Source organism: Vanessa atalanta, chromosome 20 (genome assembly GCF_905147765.1).
Source record: "Vanessa atalanta chromosome 20, ilVanAtal1.2, whole genome shotgun sequence".
NCBI classification, from domain to species: Eukaryota; Metazoa; Arthropoda; class Insecta; order Lepidoptera; family Nymphalidae; genus Vanessa; species Vanessa atalanta.
This window is the reverse complement of record NC_061890.1, coordinates 2,942,706-2,957,848: the sequence shown is the minus strand read 5'-3', so window position 1 is coordinate 2,957,848 and position 15,143 is coordinate 2,942,706. Positions and strand designations below refer to the sequence as shown.

Genomic DNA, 15,143 nt, shown 5'->3' with positions numbered 1-15,143 from the left:
TACAAACTTTTACTTCACTTACATTGGAAACAAACTTATTAAGGTCTGATAGCAAAATAGCACAAAATATAGCAGCTTAAGTTAGTTAGTTTAACGTTCAAGTTTAAGAGGCCACCTCTTAGAGTTCTTTTCTATGTATTTGATGTTTAGTTTCAATAATGTAGGTATAAAAAGTAGTATTTGTATTGTATATATTTATTTATTGTCTGGAAATTATTTTATATCGAATTTAAATTGTATTTCACACACGGTAAATATTTGCAATAATTATGATTTGCTAATTTATTAATTATATGTCGTATTAGTAATAAATTTTTGTTACAATATAAAATAAATAATACATAAAATATTTTCTTAAACGCTTCCTCTAACACCGCGCACCCTGTATATAATTTTTAAATAGTATGTTTAAAAACATAGTTCGTTGGACACTCGCGACCAGACGTGCAGTGGCCGGTGTCCACGTAACAGGTTCGAATCCAGGAATTTTACTATAAATTGACGTCCCAAGTTACTTCTACTAAATTTAACGGTGAGCCTATTTTTTAACTTTTACTACTTTTAAATATAATAAGAACTTTTTTAAAGTGTTTGTGAAAACTGAGTTACAGTTCACGAGTTCTCTTTAATATATGCTTAAACACAGTTGTCGTTGGTTTGTTTAATTGGTTAATAAAACATTTGGTGAATAATTACTTTTCGATATTTATAATAAAATAATTCATGTATATATCGACTGATTTCTTTTCTTGTAAACATTTTAGCTATAATTATTAATATTGATAATTATATTTATCGTATTTATATTTTTATTGTAACCTTTCTTTGCCCCGATATTGAAATCTATCAAAATTCGTTACTGAAAATTGGACTATTTCGTTTTTCATATTATACCCAATACTTTTATTAATAGCTCTAAATTTAAAGTAACTAAACAAAAAGCTCTAATTAATAAAGAAAATCGTCCGTCATTGGTCTAAGGTATACAAAAGTATATGTTCTCTATATGTATGCACAGTTAAAGTTTATAAATGCAGAAAGTATATAATATGAATTAGAAATAGATGAAATTAATAAAAAGAACGTTCATAAAAAGAAAGAAGAATACAATTCTTAGTTTAATGGCTTTTAGTTGCGCCGACAGGGCACGGATTATTTCGCCAATGTCACGTAGAATGGAGAAGACACGAAAGAGATTGATCGGTACGGTTGAGGTAACAGACTCGATTAAATTTTGAAGACTAGCATAATAGTAACAATTTCCTTGTTAATCCTTAACCTAGAACAACATAAACATTAAGGGTTAATAATAAGTTAAATTAAAAATAATTGTTAGTACTCTAAACTATATATACTAAAATGTAACACTCAATTGGAATATTCACAACTTAATTTTATTGCATTTAATATATTTAAATAAAAAAGAACAAAATGGACTAAACACAAACGTCAACAAACATTCAAAATTTGTAACAAACATATATTCATATTTGATAGAAAACATTAATTGTATGACGTCATGTCAAAGTTAAAAGCGATGACGCTTTTTTGACATTTATGTTTTTTAATTTTAACAATGACAAGGTCTCATTCAGTTGAGCCTAATTTTTCCTACATTTCTGATGAAACTATCTTAAATATTTATTAGCAATGTGTTAAAAATGATCGTCGAATTTCCAGTAATAAATGTCCTTCCTTGGAGTTCAAGCCTCGTTCATATGAAATTTCATTAAATTTGATTAAGCGGTTCAACCATGAAGGCGTAATATACGGAGTTCCTTTAGGATTTATAATATAACTATAAATATAAAGTGTTTACGTATTGCTATGTTGTAATTACGATGAATATATTGGGTTATTATTTACATAAATGACTCGTATACACTGATAAAATATTTTGTTCGTCCAACACAACACCTATTGACTTTGACCTATGGAAGTTTCGCCAGTGGTTGGGTCGAAATATCATCCAATCAGACTATGAGATCGACGTAATAGAGAATAATTGTATTTGAACACTTATTTACCTACGAGTACTAACTTCCTGTTGTCTTGTCTTCGAGTTTAGCTGCGTCAGTCAAAATTCGGTTAGGATAGTTTGTTCAACTGCAAAACTAATAATAGTTATGCAGTTGAACAAACTATCCTAGGCTAGGCTAGGCTAGGCTAGCCTAGTTCTTTATAATAGCTTTAGGGCTTCTACTACGAGTTCTTACATTCCTGACCTCTTGACTTAATTGTATAGTAATATAGAATAATAAATAACTACAGAATATATTTGTGTTACATTAAAAACTATAACGATGTCACAAATTATAAAACAAAAGCAGTTGGAGCTAGAATATACTAGAACATAATAGTGCAGCAACAAGCGACTGCAAATCCCGGTCGTGCGTTCTCGATACCCGTTTTAGTAAAATTGTTAAGTATTGACGTAATAAGATGAAGATACGTCGTTACGTACTACCGGAAAAATATATATGCCTTTGTTTTTGTTTTCGCTTTTGTTTGCCACTCACTTGTTTTTGTTTTGTAATTTGAGACTAATACTCTAAATATACTGACATTCGGTAAGGTCCCGTTGCTGGACTAAATCCTTCTTTCCAGTTGTTCAATGTGGATTTCTTTAAGTTGTTTCGTTATTTGAAATAAATATTCAAATAAACTCTGCTAATATTCTCTGTATCTCAAAATCAACAGCAAACCCGAATACGAATATCATTTGAACTGTTATTAGAATTAATCATATCAAAATAACCTTTTGATCCGTACCTCTAAAGGCAATCTTAAAAGAAATATAAGATAATTTTCTTTTAGAGAATATTCTTACGTATATTGTTGAGTTTTACTTAAAATGATTACGAAATACTTGATTGATATTGACACTGAAAACAGTCTACAAAAATATCATTTCTATATCCGTGATATATAAATATTTTATTATATAATTTGGCTTTTAAAAGTTCTATTGGCAGTTTATAAGGTAAATTTTAATATAAAGTTACCACCGGTTCAGAATTTAGATTCTACCGAGAAAAAACTCAGTGGGTATTCTTTTTCATCGAGGTATAATAAATATACAAATAATTATATACAATTATATAATTGAAACCTGTATGAACTTTAATGAATATTAACTCCAATGTTATCATTTATATCACTTTAATAATTGTTTTTTAATGTAGTTATAGGTTAATGTTGAATTGTTGTCAGCCTGAAAATTACCTTTCAGATAATACTTAGATTATTGTTATTATTATCGACGATGTCAAGTTACCGAAATAGTAAGCACAAAATGTGTTTATTATATTTATTTAGCATTAGCAGCCCGTAAATGTCCCACTGCTGGGATAAAGGCCTCCTCTCCCTTTGAGGAGAAGGTATGGAGCATATTCCACCACGCTGCTCCAATGCGGGTTGGCGGAATACACATGTGGCAGAATTTCGTTGAAATTAGACACATGCAGGTTTCCTCACGATGTTTTCCTTCACCGCCGAGCACGAGATGAATTATAAACACAAATTAAGCACATGAAATTTCAGTGGTGCCTGCCTGGGTTTGAACCCGAAATCATCGGTCAAGATGCACGCGTTCTAACTACTGGGCCATCTCGCCTTTTTTTTATATATATTTATTTATCCTATTCATTTTACAAATATATTCATTAAAACTCGAAGAGAAATAATTCAACCTTCTAATGAAAATTAAGCGAATGGAATATAAAATTTGGCAAAGTTAAAGTTCATAAGGAGCGCAGAGAGTAATAATGCATTAGAAATAGATCAAATTAATAAAAATAACATTACACACTACCATGTGTTTAACGCACACATATATATATATATTCATATTTAATTGAAAACATTTATTGTATGACGTCATGTCAAAATTAAAAAGCGATGACGCTTTATTGACATTTACATTTTTTAATTATATTAATGACAAGGTATCATCCAGTTGAGCCTAATTTTTTCATATATTTTCGATCAAAGTATCTTACACATATATTTATTAGCAATAAATGATCGTCGACATTCGAATAATAAACGATCACTAGTATAAATAAATAATACAAATGAAATAAAATATATTATAATAAAATTAAACTTCGTATAAAACTCGTTTGCGAATTAAATTGACGCAATAAATTATATTATCGTTCAGTTTGAATTTGAGTAAATATCGTCAACGTAGGTGACTTCATGTAGATATTACGGGAGGTCCGTAGAGTGTGCATATATAAAGTTATAGTTTTAGACTTTGCACACGTTAGTAAGGTAAATAACGTTCACTTGAAGCTCACGTCCGCAAATAAAATAATTCCTCGCAGTTTGTTTAGCGGAGTTGATGCCGTCTAATAGATGCAGTTTGCTAGGAATTAGACATGGCGCTGTAACAAATTCTTCTATAATAGACGAAGAAACTCTATGCTTATTTCTTTATTTACTAGTAGCCATGTTAATCGATGGTATTCACCATTGGAAAACAGTATGACGTTGATTTTTTACTTCTAAACAGAAGTCTTAACAGGTGTGAGACTGCTGTGTAGGTACCACCCACTTATCATCATTCTACCGCCAAATAGCAATATTTAGTATTGTTGAGTTTCGGTGTGAAGGGTGAGTGAGCCAGTGTAACTACAGGCACAATGGACATAACATCATAGTTCTCAAGGTCAGTGACGCATTGGTGGTATAAGAAATGGTCAATACACCTTACAGTACCAATGTCAAAGTAAATCGCCCTCTCCCCTTTAGGTGGCCCATTTTCCAGTACACCTACTTATTTAGCATAAAAAAAATCATCACTGCCATTAGAAATAACGAATTACAATACAAACTTTCATCCTCCATTTATCCCCCCATAGGAGAAGACTTGATGATAATAGTTATGAAATAAATTTCATCCTGTTAGAACCACTCGTTTAAGCCGTGCGTATTTTATTCAGTAATTTAAAAAAATATGAAGTACTTGGACAAATACACTTGATGTACATCAATATCATAAAAATGTTGCATTTATTTATAATTAAAGTAACTTTAACTCGCTAGTAGTTTATAAAAGTTTGGTTTCTAAGTGGTGATCATAAATGAAAAACCGAAACTTTTTAAAGAGCGTGACGTGTTGACGATATTTGCTGAGAGGGTCCAGTGATTAGTGTATCTATTTATTTCTATACTAACAATAATATATGCATACGCAACCATGTCAAACTCGAGAGAAAACCAACCCACATATGAAAGAGAAGTTGAGAAGCCTTCAGTTCAATCGTGAGACATACATTTTAATATAAAAGTAACAACCTGTTTTTACAGGCACTAGGACTTTTGTCCTACTGCAAAGGTCTCCTTTTCCTTTGAGAAGGTTTGGGCGAATCTGTCACTGCCCTATCACTAGACTTAATCTTCTCTTGTGATCTGTATGACGTCATAACAAATAATACGAAATTTCACCCACTACTGGATTGTCTCGTCTTTAAAATAAATCATTCGATAAAATCTTATTAATATTAATAAAATGTTTAAACATTTTCGTCTCTGTCTCTCCACTGACAAACTCCCATTGCTGTGCTAAGGCCTTCTCTATCTTCGAGAAAATGGTTTTGGAGCCTAACCACCTCGCTCCTCTAATGCGGTTTATTTGATACACTTTTTTTAAAATATAAATTGAATATAAAATTTTCCATTTCTTTTAATTATTAAAATTCGTAGCCTTATACAAGTTCATGGAATTTCATCAATAATTATTATTCGATAGTTAAAGATTATACTTTTAAATCATTGTTTATACAAAACAGTCGAAGCTAGTCCATAGTGCAATCATTTGCAAGTCAGTACCGGGTAATGAAGACTACCTGGTACATGTGTTTCATTGTTTTCTATATATTATGTTTATTTATAACGTAAATTAAATAATTCATTGCGTATTAATATCGGGGTAAAAAAATAAAACTTTTGTATTTCATAAATATATTATATTGTATACAGTTGAGTTGATGTTTTGTACAGTTTTAAAAGGCGAGATCATTTCTGTCATATTATATTAAATTAAGTAAAGGTAACTCCATTTTGGATAAGGTTTGGATTGAGTGGCATAACCACATAGCTGTCAAGGTTGGCATTTTCAATGTTAAGAATGTTTTTTTTTAAAAAGGCCAAAATTATTGACAGAAACTCTTATCGATTTATTACTAGGGAATAAAATAGATGCGATTTAAAAACTTATTTTAATATGAACTGTAGAAATGATATATAAGTCTAATTATATTGTTCTGTAAATAGTATACATATTATTAAATACTTTAGGTCGGCTTAGTTCACGGCAAATTTAAGCGAGAATCAGTGACCATTGGCGTAGAAACGAGCTATAGAAGATTCTTTAAGAAGAAACTCAAATCTCACCGCATAACAGGAACGTGAAACGTCTAAATGTGATACACGACATTGAATTTAATAATTACGAAATTTATACAATACACGTATCAAAATGGCGTAACACTATAAGTCAGTTGACAACATTTCACGAGTGATGTACAAAGTTAATTGTTACATAGCAAATCTCTTAAAAAAGCCAATAATTATTGCTAATTATAATAAAGAAATGTAACATTTAACCAGATGGCACCCACAATCGTCTCAGAAGACAGGCTGACGTCGGGTCATCGGCTATCGCATCCAGCACCTGGCGACGAAGTCCTCATCACCGGCATCTCTGGTTACTTTCCCGATTCGGACTCTGTTGCGCACTTGCAAGACAATTTGTTTAATAAGGTAAATTGTAAATTCTTAATATTCTAGCCATATCCATTCCATAGATCTTATGTTCTGAAATTCTGAAACTGTAGCAGAAGACCACGAACGACAGACTTACGAAATGTTGAGTTAAAATTGGTAATTTATTTGATATCAGGTGGACCTCATATCGGGAGACAGCCGTCGTTGGAAACTGGCTCATCCCGAGATCCCGCAACGTACGGGAAAAATCAACAATGTCAACAAATTCGACGCGTCCTTCTTCGGCGTGCACTTCAAGCAGGCGCACACCATGGACCCTATGTGTAGGATCCTGTTGGAGAAAGCGTACGAAGCTGTCATAGACGCTGGTAAGTTAATAAGTTTAATTTAAGTACTGCTTTTTCTATTTAAAAAATAATCATAATCAAAAATTTTATTTATTCAAATTTAGTCAGTAGTTTTGAATTACTATTTATTGTTAAATTCTAATTATTAAAAAGTAATTAGCATTATAACAAAACACTGCCGCCGCGTTCGATTTCTTGACATTCTTTTTCTCACCGGCCAGTATCGGACATTCGGCCAGTATTAATCAAAATTAAATTATTACATTACAACATATTCAAAGAATAATCAATTGGCATATTATTAATTAAATCATTCTCATAAATTATAGTTATACAATGTGTAAAAAAAATAACTCTAACAATAGGGTATAAATATTTTCACTGACGAAGGCTCGCCGCTCTAAGGCATTTTTGACGCAGAAGGGCGTGCCTTTATTAAATTTTATATAATGTACCTCTTCCTACGTTTATTATACAAGCAGTGTTCTGCCCAAAGGTTGCCGTTTTAGCGATAATGCCGTCTGTTGCACAGTGCAACTCATTTTAAATCCAAATATTAAGTTTTAAGCATCGGTGTGCAATAAAGAATAAATAAATAATGTGTGGATTATTGGATATTGAATGGCTAGTTTTAAATGTCGTGACGTGTATAACTTTCACTAATACGGTTTTTTTTTTGTGTCAAAATGGCAGAGATTATTTCGTCAATAACACCTGTGATTACTAATTCAAAGGAATATTATTTAACTTCTGACGTCTGAAGTCCGACTTGAATATTCATTGGAAATCGAAAAAAAAAAGAACGAAAAGTGACCTTTTTACTGAGCTATTATTATGATATCAACCAATCGTAATTTAAATCTATGTACGACGTAATAATATAATATATACCGTCCACTGTACGAATGAAAATTTGTCGCTCGATATAAATGAATGACAAAACATCGTTGTGTACATAAAACAGTGATGATTAATTATTTAATGGAAAAAATGATTAATCGAAATTTTTCATTACGTAATTATTCGACTTATAAAACGTTTCACAACTTTACGTTCTTTAAATATTGATATATATGTCATGAAACTATATGCGTCTGTACTGTGCTAATATCTGGCTTTGTGCAAGAACTTTTGTTTCGGCCCAGTCTGAAGGATGAGTGAGTCAGTGTAATTAGGCACAGGAGTAATGAAATCTTAGTTTTTGAGGTTAGGCGTGCATTGACCATATAAGGCATGGTTAATATTTTAACAATGTAAATTCCTTTGTGCGTTGTTGACCATTAGCAGTCTGTAAATTTACCACCCTCTTCTCCCTTTGAGGAGAAGGTTTGGACCATATTCGTACAGATGTGGCAGAATTTCGTTGAAATTAGACACATGCAGGTTTCCTCACGATGTTTTCCTTCACCGCCGAGCACGAGATGAATTATAAACACAAATTAGCACATGGAAATCCAGTTGTGCCTGCCTGGGTTTGGACCCGAAATCATCGGTTAAGATGCACGCGTTCTAACCACTGGGACATCTCGGCGGTGTTGATCACTCACCTACAACTGACTCGTTTGCTTGTTTTTAAATAAAAAAAGAATTGCTGTCGCTTGCAATAATTTGCTTTATAACACTTTAAACTGATATTTAATTGTATTTAATATAATTAGTGTAAATTAAATACTGTTGTTTTTGTTAAAACATTTATTAATAACACTTCGAAAAGAATAATGATACATGAATTAATTAATTAAATGTATATTGAAATTAACCCCGATTATAATGAAGCAAATTAAATGTATTATTTATGTTGCATTTGTTTTAAAAAAATATCTACATATTTTTTTATTTGTGAATAATATATATTAAAAAAAAAAAATAGTTACGAAATCTCTTGATTCTTACTAGCTACCGAAGTCAAATAAAGAATTGATGATTTCTTAAATAAAAGGTTTAATATGGTAATGTTGGTACCAATGAACCCCCAAAGAGGCGGGTCTCTTTTGATATACGCGACGTTAAGATCTCACAAGTAAATATGAATGTAAAGCTATTATTATAAACGAAATTGTGATCATCTATTGAATAGTTTATATATACTAATGGGATCAATCTATTTGATCCGTGAATTCAGAGGTCTTAGATTCAATTCGCAGTGGATATTCGAGACGTCTATTTCCGTAGACACAGTATCTGCCATTTTGTTTCATTGAGTGTTGAGAGTATGTCAATTAATTGAAAGAGATGAACTAATGTCCTATCTGATTATTTCTAAACACTATATTGCTTAAATATATATTAAATATAATATAAGATCTCTTTGGTGAACTAACTATGGTTTAATAAAAAAATCGGTTCGATAAAAAGCTATAGGCTATATAGAATGCTCGAACAATTTATCTTAAAACAAACTTCGTTTAATTCGAGTAAAACGATCCTTGGCAATCTTTATTGAGCGAGTACTTTTATCTTATACATTAAAACTTCTGTTCGTTAATTATTATAACCGTATAATTCTCTTTGACCGTCTAATATTATTCCAAAGTTATTCCTAAATTTGATCGATGTTTACATCGTATTTGAAAATGGAAGAGTAGTTTTGAATTTAACTGAATAATCTCTTCCTAGGCACCTTTAAGTAATAGGTACTATTTCAAATATTTTTTTATTAATAAAAGTAAAGGTCGTCGGTACACAACAAAAATATCAAAAAGATGAGAAAAGGGTACTCAACTGTATTTAATACGCTTCGTCCTCCGTCTACTAGTTAAAAGCATATGATATAAAAGATTAGTAATTACATTGTACATTATGAGAGCAAGCAAATTTTAAATCGACCACAACACCAGATTCCCGGTCGGATAAGAGAAACATTCAAAAACCATGTATTCGCCTCGTCTATTTTACGCGCGTTTGCTTAATAATCCGTAATATTTTTGCTAACGGTTCAAATTATAAAGTATTATAGGTAGTATACGAAAGCCCGGTGAAGCAGATGTCCATCGGTGATGGCAGTCACTTTCCATCTATATAAAACGTTTAAAATTAATATATCATTAATGTTTATAAGGATTTATTCAAAGTAATTATTAAACTAAAATAAATTTTCTGTTATATTTTCTACATAAAGTTGTTTACTGTGAAGTCAGATAACAAGTTGGAACGGAAAAATTGGGTTTTTCTGTAGAAAAAATCTCAGTGCCACTTAAAGCACAGAACTTTTTCCGATCACGTCGGATTGTAAGAGTGCACATGTTTGCCCACACACTTATGCAGTATTATATGCCATGCGCAGCTGGCTTGTCTCCTTTGAAGTAGACCGAAATCGGTCAGGACTACATCACGCAGATTATGTCCGATCTGAAAAATAGGTGAAAATTAATTTCAAGCAGATTCGTAGTAGTTGCACAAAAAAAAAAACAACCGATCGAAACTTCACTCTTAATAACATTATGATAATGGTCCTTAACAAAATTTAACACAGCTCGGTAATAACACCTTGATAACATAAGAAGATCAATTATGATCTCTCTATCCGGATCATACAACTGGGGCTAATTCTATAAACAAATGTCAATTTGTTACTTAGTACACTTCGTTGGAATCGAATTGATGTATTCGTTGCGATTTTCCTCTTTAAGTCATAAATCCAAATGTTTTTCGATCGAAGATGGTTCGTATTCGGTTAAGAATCGATAACGCATCTTAAACGTTTTAAATTAGTATTGCTTCCAGCGACGATGGCCCTCGCGGGTGTTGACTATAATATAACATATAACTGAATGTCAACGTGAAGAAATTCAAGCAAGCGCGGGTAAACGGCGGAAGTAGCTATGACATGGATAAACAAGATTCACGCTGTCCATCTATCTATAGTATCTACTATTTAGCGAAACCACAGCCAAGGGAACAGGCGTGGGAGAATCAGCGGGGAAAGAAGACCCTGTTGAGCTTGACTCTAGTCAAAACGATTTAGCTGGGGCCAAAATAATGTTGCTTATAGCCGGGGCTAAATTTTTATGAGGAAAAGAGAAGGAAACATATCGCAGCTGCTTTAATTAGTAGAATTGCCCAGTTTTCATCTATTGTGTGAATAAACAATAGTATTACATTTAATACACGAAATGTATAGAACTGTATTGTAACTATCTGATTAATGAGCCGAGACACAGTTTAGATATTCATTATGTAGTGTGTCGTATCAATTCATTAGTTGGTTCTGTCAGTATTAATCAAATAAATAGAGCGGAATAATTAGTTACGTGTAATTAAGATTTGAGAAGCTGATGGATTAAAGAAAACAAAAATATTTGCAACAAATTTACTTATTAGATGATTATTAGTCAGTCTAAACTTAATCAAACTCAAACTCAAATTCCTTTATTCAATATAGAAGTATTACACTTTCTTATTGATTGTCAAGTTAAACACTACCACCGGTTCGGAAAAAGAAAACACCCTGACCTGAGAAGAACCGGCGAAAGAAACTCAGCGGGACTTTTTTTTTTTACATCAAATTAATTATATACATAATTATATATGAGTAGAAACAGCCAGGAGGCGATCGTTTCATTCCCAAGGTGTACTATCAAACATAAACTCACTAATTGTATAGTAACCTTTCGCACACAAGCGTTCCTTAACAGTTTTTTTAAATTTCGCAACAGAAGCATTTTGAACGCTTTCTGGGATCCTGTTGTAGAAGCGTATACATTGCCCCACAAAAGAGTTGCTGACTCTATGCAGTCGAGTAACAGGAGTAACAAGATTGTGTTTGTTCCTTGTACCAACGTTATGGGAATCACATTTTCTCATAAAAACATTAATATTTTTCCGTACATACAAAACATTACAGAATATATATTGAGAAGCAATAGTCAATATCTTAATTTCTTTAAATTTATACCTCATAAATTCTACCGCCAAACAGTAATACTTTGTATAGTTGTGTTCCGGTTTGAAGGGCGGGTGAGCCAGTGTACCTACCGGCACAAGAGACATAAAAAGTTCTTACGGCGCCAATGTATATGGAAAAATAAAGTAAATACCTGTTCAAACATATTATGTTTAGGGACAAGAAATAATCGACTTCAGAATATCTGTCCAAATGTTTCTTACAAAAAACGATTTAAAGTTTAGCCCGAAATGGTTTATATTTAAGAGGACTACAAGAGCTAAATGCCCTTGAGAATCGCACGCACACACTTACAAAATCGACAAAAACGGCAAGCCCGTGTACTAAGGGTTAAGCGAGGTAACGAGATTACGCCCAAATATTCTAATAGATGGCGCCAAACCGAGCGACGTAAGATCAATCATAAATCTCATAAAAAATAGATAGGACAACAGAATTATTTTTATTTCTTTCGATGTTAGTTAACAAATGATTATAAAATAAAACTGATTCAATTAAACTTACAATATTTTTATTTATATTTTGTATACAATAAAATAGACAGTTAGTTTTAACCTTTTTTTTCTATTATTTATATTATTATACCACAATTAGTTCTTATACTAAATATTGAAACATACCAATTTTTAACATTTTATAAAAGTTTAATGATCTATTTATATAATAAAATCGTAAGTGTTCGAAATCTGTAGTGTAGTGACCGTGGGGTAACATATAGCGTAGTATTTGTTCGTTTTATTAATATTGGTTCATAAAGAAAAAATATATATTCAATTTAAAAAATAAAAAAAAACTAAATATTTACTAGAAAAAAATGTTGTCAATTCGATTTGGTTGAATCATTGATGAATGAAAGGTTAATCATAATAGGTTTAATCATAAATCTCATAAAAATAGGTAGGATATTAGAATTATTTGTATTGCTTTTGACTGTTATTCGAAAATGATTAAAAAATAAAACTGATTTAATTAAACTTAAAATATTTTTATTTATATTTAGTACTACAAAAAAAAAAACATTTAGTGTTAATTTTTTTTTTAATTTTTTTATTTAATTTCACTTGTATGTATTTATGTTATTACATATGTCCTGGAATCTTGGAATAAATATTACACCCACTTTCAGCTGAAAGTTGGCGCACATATTTAATCTCGATGACAATGCACGATTCATGAATTGCTGCTATATTCAATCGAATATGGCGGACGTTACAAAAAAAATTAAATTTATGAATTACGTACAAATGACACTTCTAAATATTCTAGTTCTCTGGTTCACAACAATTACATTTTTTTTGTTACGACTTTACTTTTTTTTATTATTATTAAAATTAGTTCATACATAACTTTAATTCTTATTATAAACAATCGATAAAATTAAACTCTTACGCAATATAAATAGCTTCCGTGTTATTGTTTTCGACTTTCTTTATTCTGTAAAAAATAAATATATGTTAGTAATTACATTTTTATTAATTATCAAATTATGTATTTAAAAAATATGTATCTTAATATGTCATAGTAGTTATAATGAAAAAAAAACGCTTCGAGTTCATGGGGATCGAATGTAGTCACTTGATCCCCATGAAAGTCAGTTGATGTTTTTCTTCCTTTGACCAAATACTCTATCGTAATTATTAAGAATGGCTCGAAAAATATGATTATATGCGAACTGATTGCACATTTTTCTAATAGATGTTTTCATTATTCATAATTAAAAAAAATATGTTTACTAATTAAATACTCTTACCTTTTAATATCGTTCATATGTATGTTCGGCGCTTGATTTATATAAACGTTTTTTAGTTTTCCTCACGCGTTTCACTTTATTTCCCATATTTAAACAATTAAAATTTATAACAAATAATATAATAAAAAAACAAATGCCTAATTACTACTACACTGTTTTAACTTAATATATTTATTTACAAGAAAGAATAAAATTTATTATAAGAAAACATGAAACAATGAATTTACAATTAAAATTACAAAAAAATATCTCGTAACGTAATGAATGATGCGGCGAAAAGATCGACACGTCTGTATAGCATCAGGCCTCGGCCGGCATTGTCTGTACACGGCGTTTACGCACACATGCGTACGCATTTTGTTCGAAAATAAGAATATCGGATTTAAAAAAAATCTATTGATTTTACTAAAAAAGTGACACCCAGGTTAAATAGTATATTGCTTGTAGAATAATCTGACAAAAAACCAGAATTATGGAACGTATATAAGTATAGTTATTATTGATTAAAAGATCTTTTTAGAGGTAACTTTGTGATTTTTTTCTATCGTACCAAATTAATTACATCATGTTTTCAAAATAACAAATACTTAGCATGTATCCTGAAGATTATCATATATTTTTTTCATTTGGTTTACTGCATTGGATCATATACTTTTTTGCATTATAAAACTTGCATTTAGCTCATGTAGTCCCCTTAAGTTACAATTTGCAAAAATATATTCGTTTTGTTTACAGTTTATCAAAGAACTCATTACACTTGAAGTTTCAAGGCTAATTTCGCTCTTTATTTTGTTTATGATCTTCCATTTGTTTTATGATGCATAACAGAAAAAAAAAATCAAATGCTAAATGTTTAAATAAAACTCTATCAGTTAAAAGTTAAGGAATTACTATAAAATCACGTGATTTTTTTTTTAAATCTTTATCTAATATTGATCTCGATAATTTGTGTTACTGAATGGCGTTATGTTTTACCAGAAATATCTGATCATCAGTAACAAATTCATTGTATTTGTCAACAGGTTTGAATCCAAAGGAACTGCGCAACACCAAGACTGGTGTTTTCATCGGCGCTTGCTTCTCGGAATCTGAGAAGACATGGTTCTACGAAAAAATGCAAGTGAACGGATTCGGTGTGACTGGGTGAGATTGTGCAAGCAAATATAGATTGTATTCATTTAACATTAAGTGTGTATTTAAGTAAAAAGAAACAAAGTCGCTTACCGTTATGTGTCTGTCCCTGTATATGGTTAGATCTTTAACATTACGCAACGGATTTTGATGCGATTTTCTTACTAGATAGATTCATTCAAGAGAAAGTTTTATATGTATAGTACATGCACAATATAGTAAAAAAACACTGATTTGGAGGTTTCTAAAGTGATATCGTAAATAAATACATTATTTT

The 15,143-nt window shown here is 30.9% G+C and overlaps 1 protein-coding gene across 1 annotated transcript in view; it reads left to right on the top strand.

Annotated features, from left to right (window-relative positions):
• The first annotated feature begins 439 nt into the window (after positions 1–439).
• Positions 440–15,143, top strand: part of LOC125072047 (fatty acid synthase) — a 39,565-nt gene continuing 24,861 nt past the window's right edge. Inside the window, exons 1-4 of the mRNA XM_047682527.1 lie at positions 440–532; positions 6,619–6,771; positions 6,911–7,103; positions 14,758–14,878. Coding sequence (XP_047538483.1) covers positions 6,619–6,771; positions 6,911–7,103; positions 14,758–14,878 — 467 coding nt within the window. The 5' untranslated portion in view covers positions 440–532. The remainder of the gene's footprint in view (positions 533–6,618; positions 6,772–6,910; positions 7,104–14,757; positions 14,879–15,143) is intronic.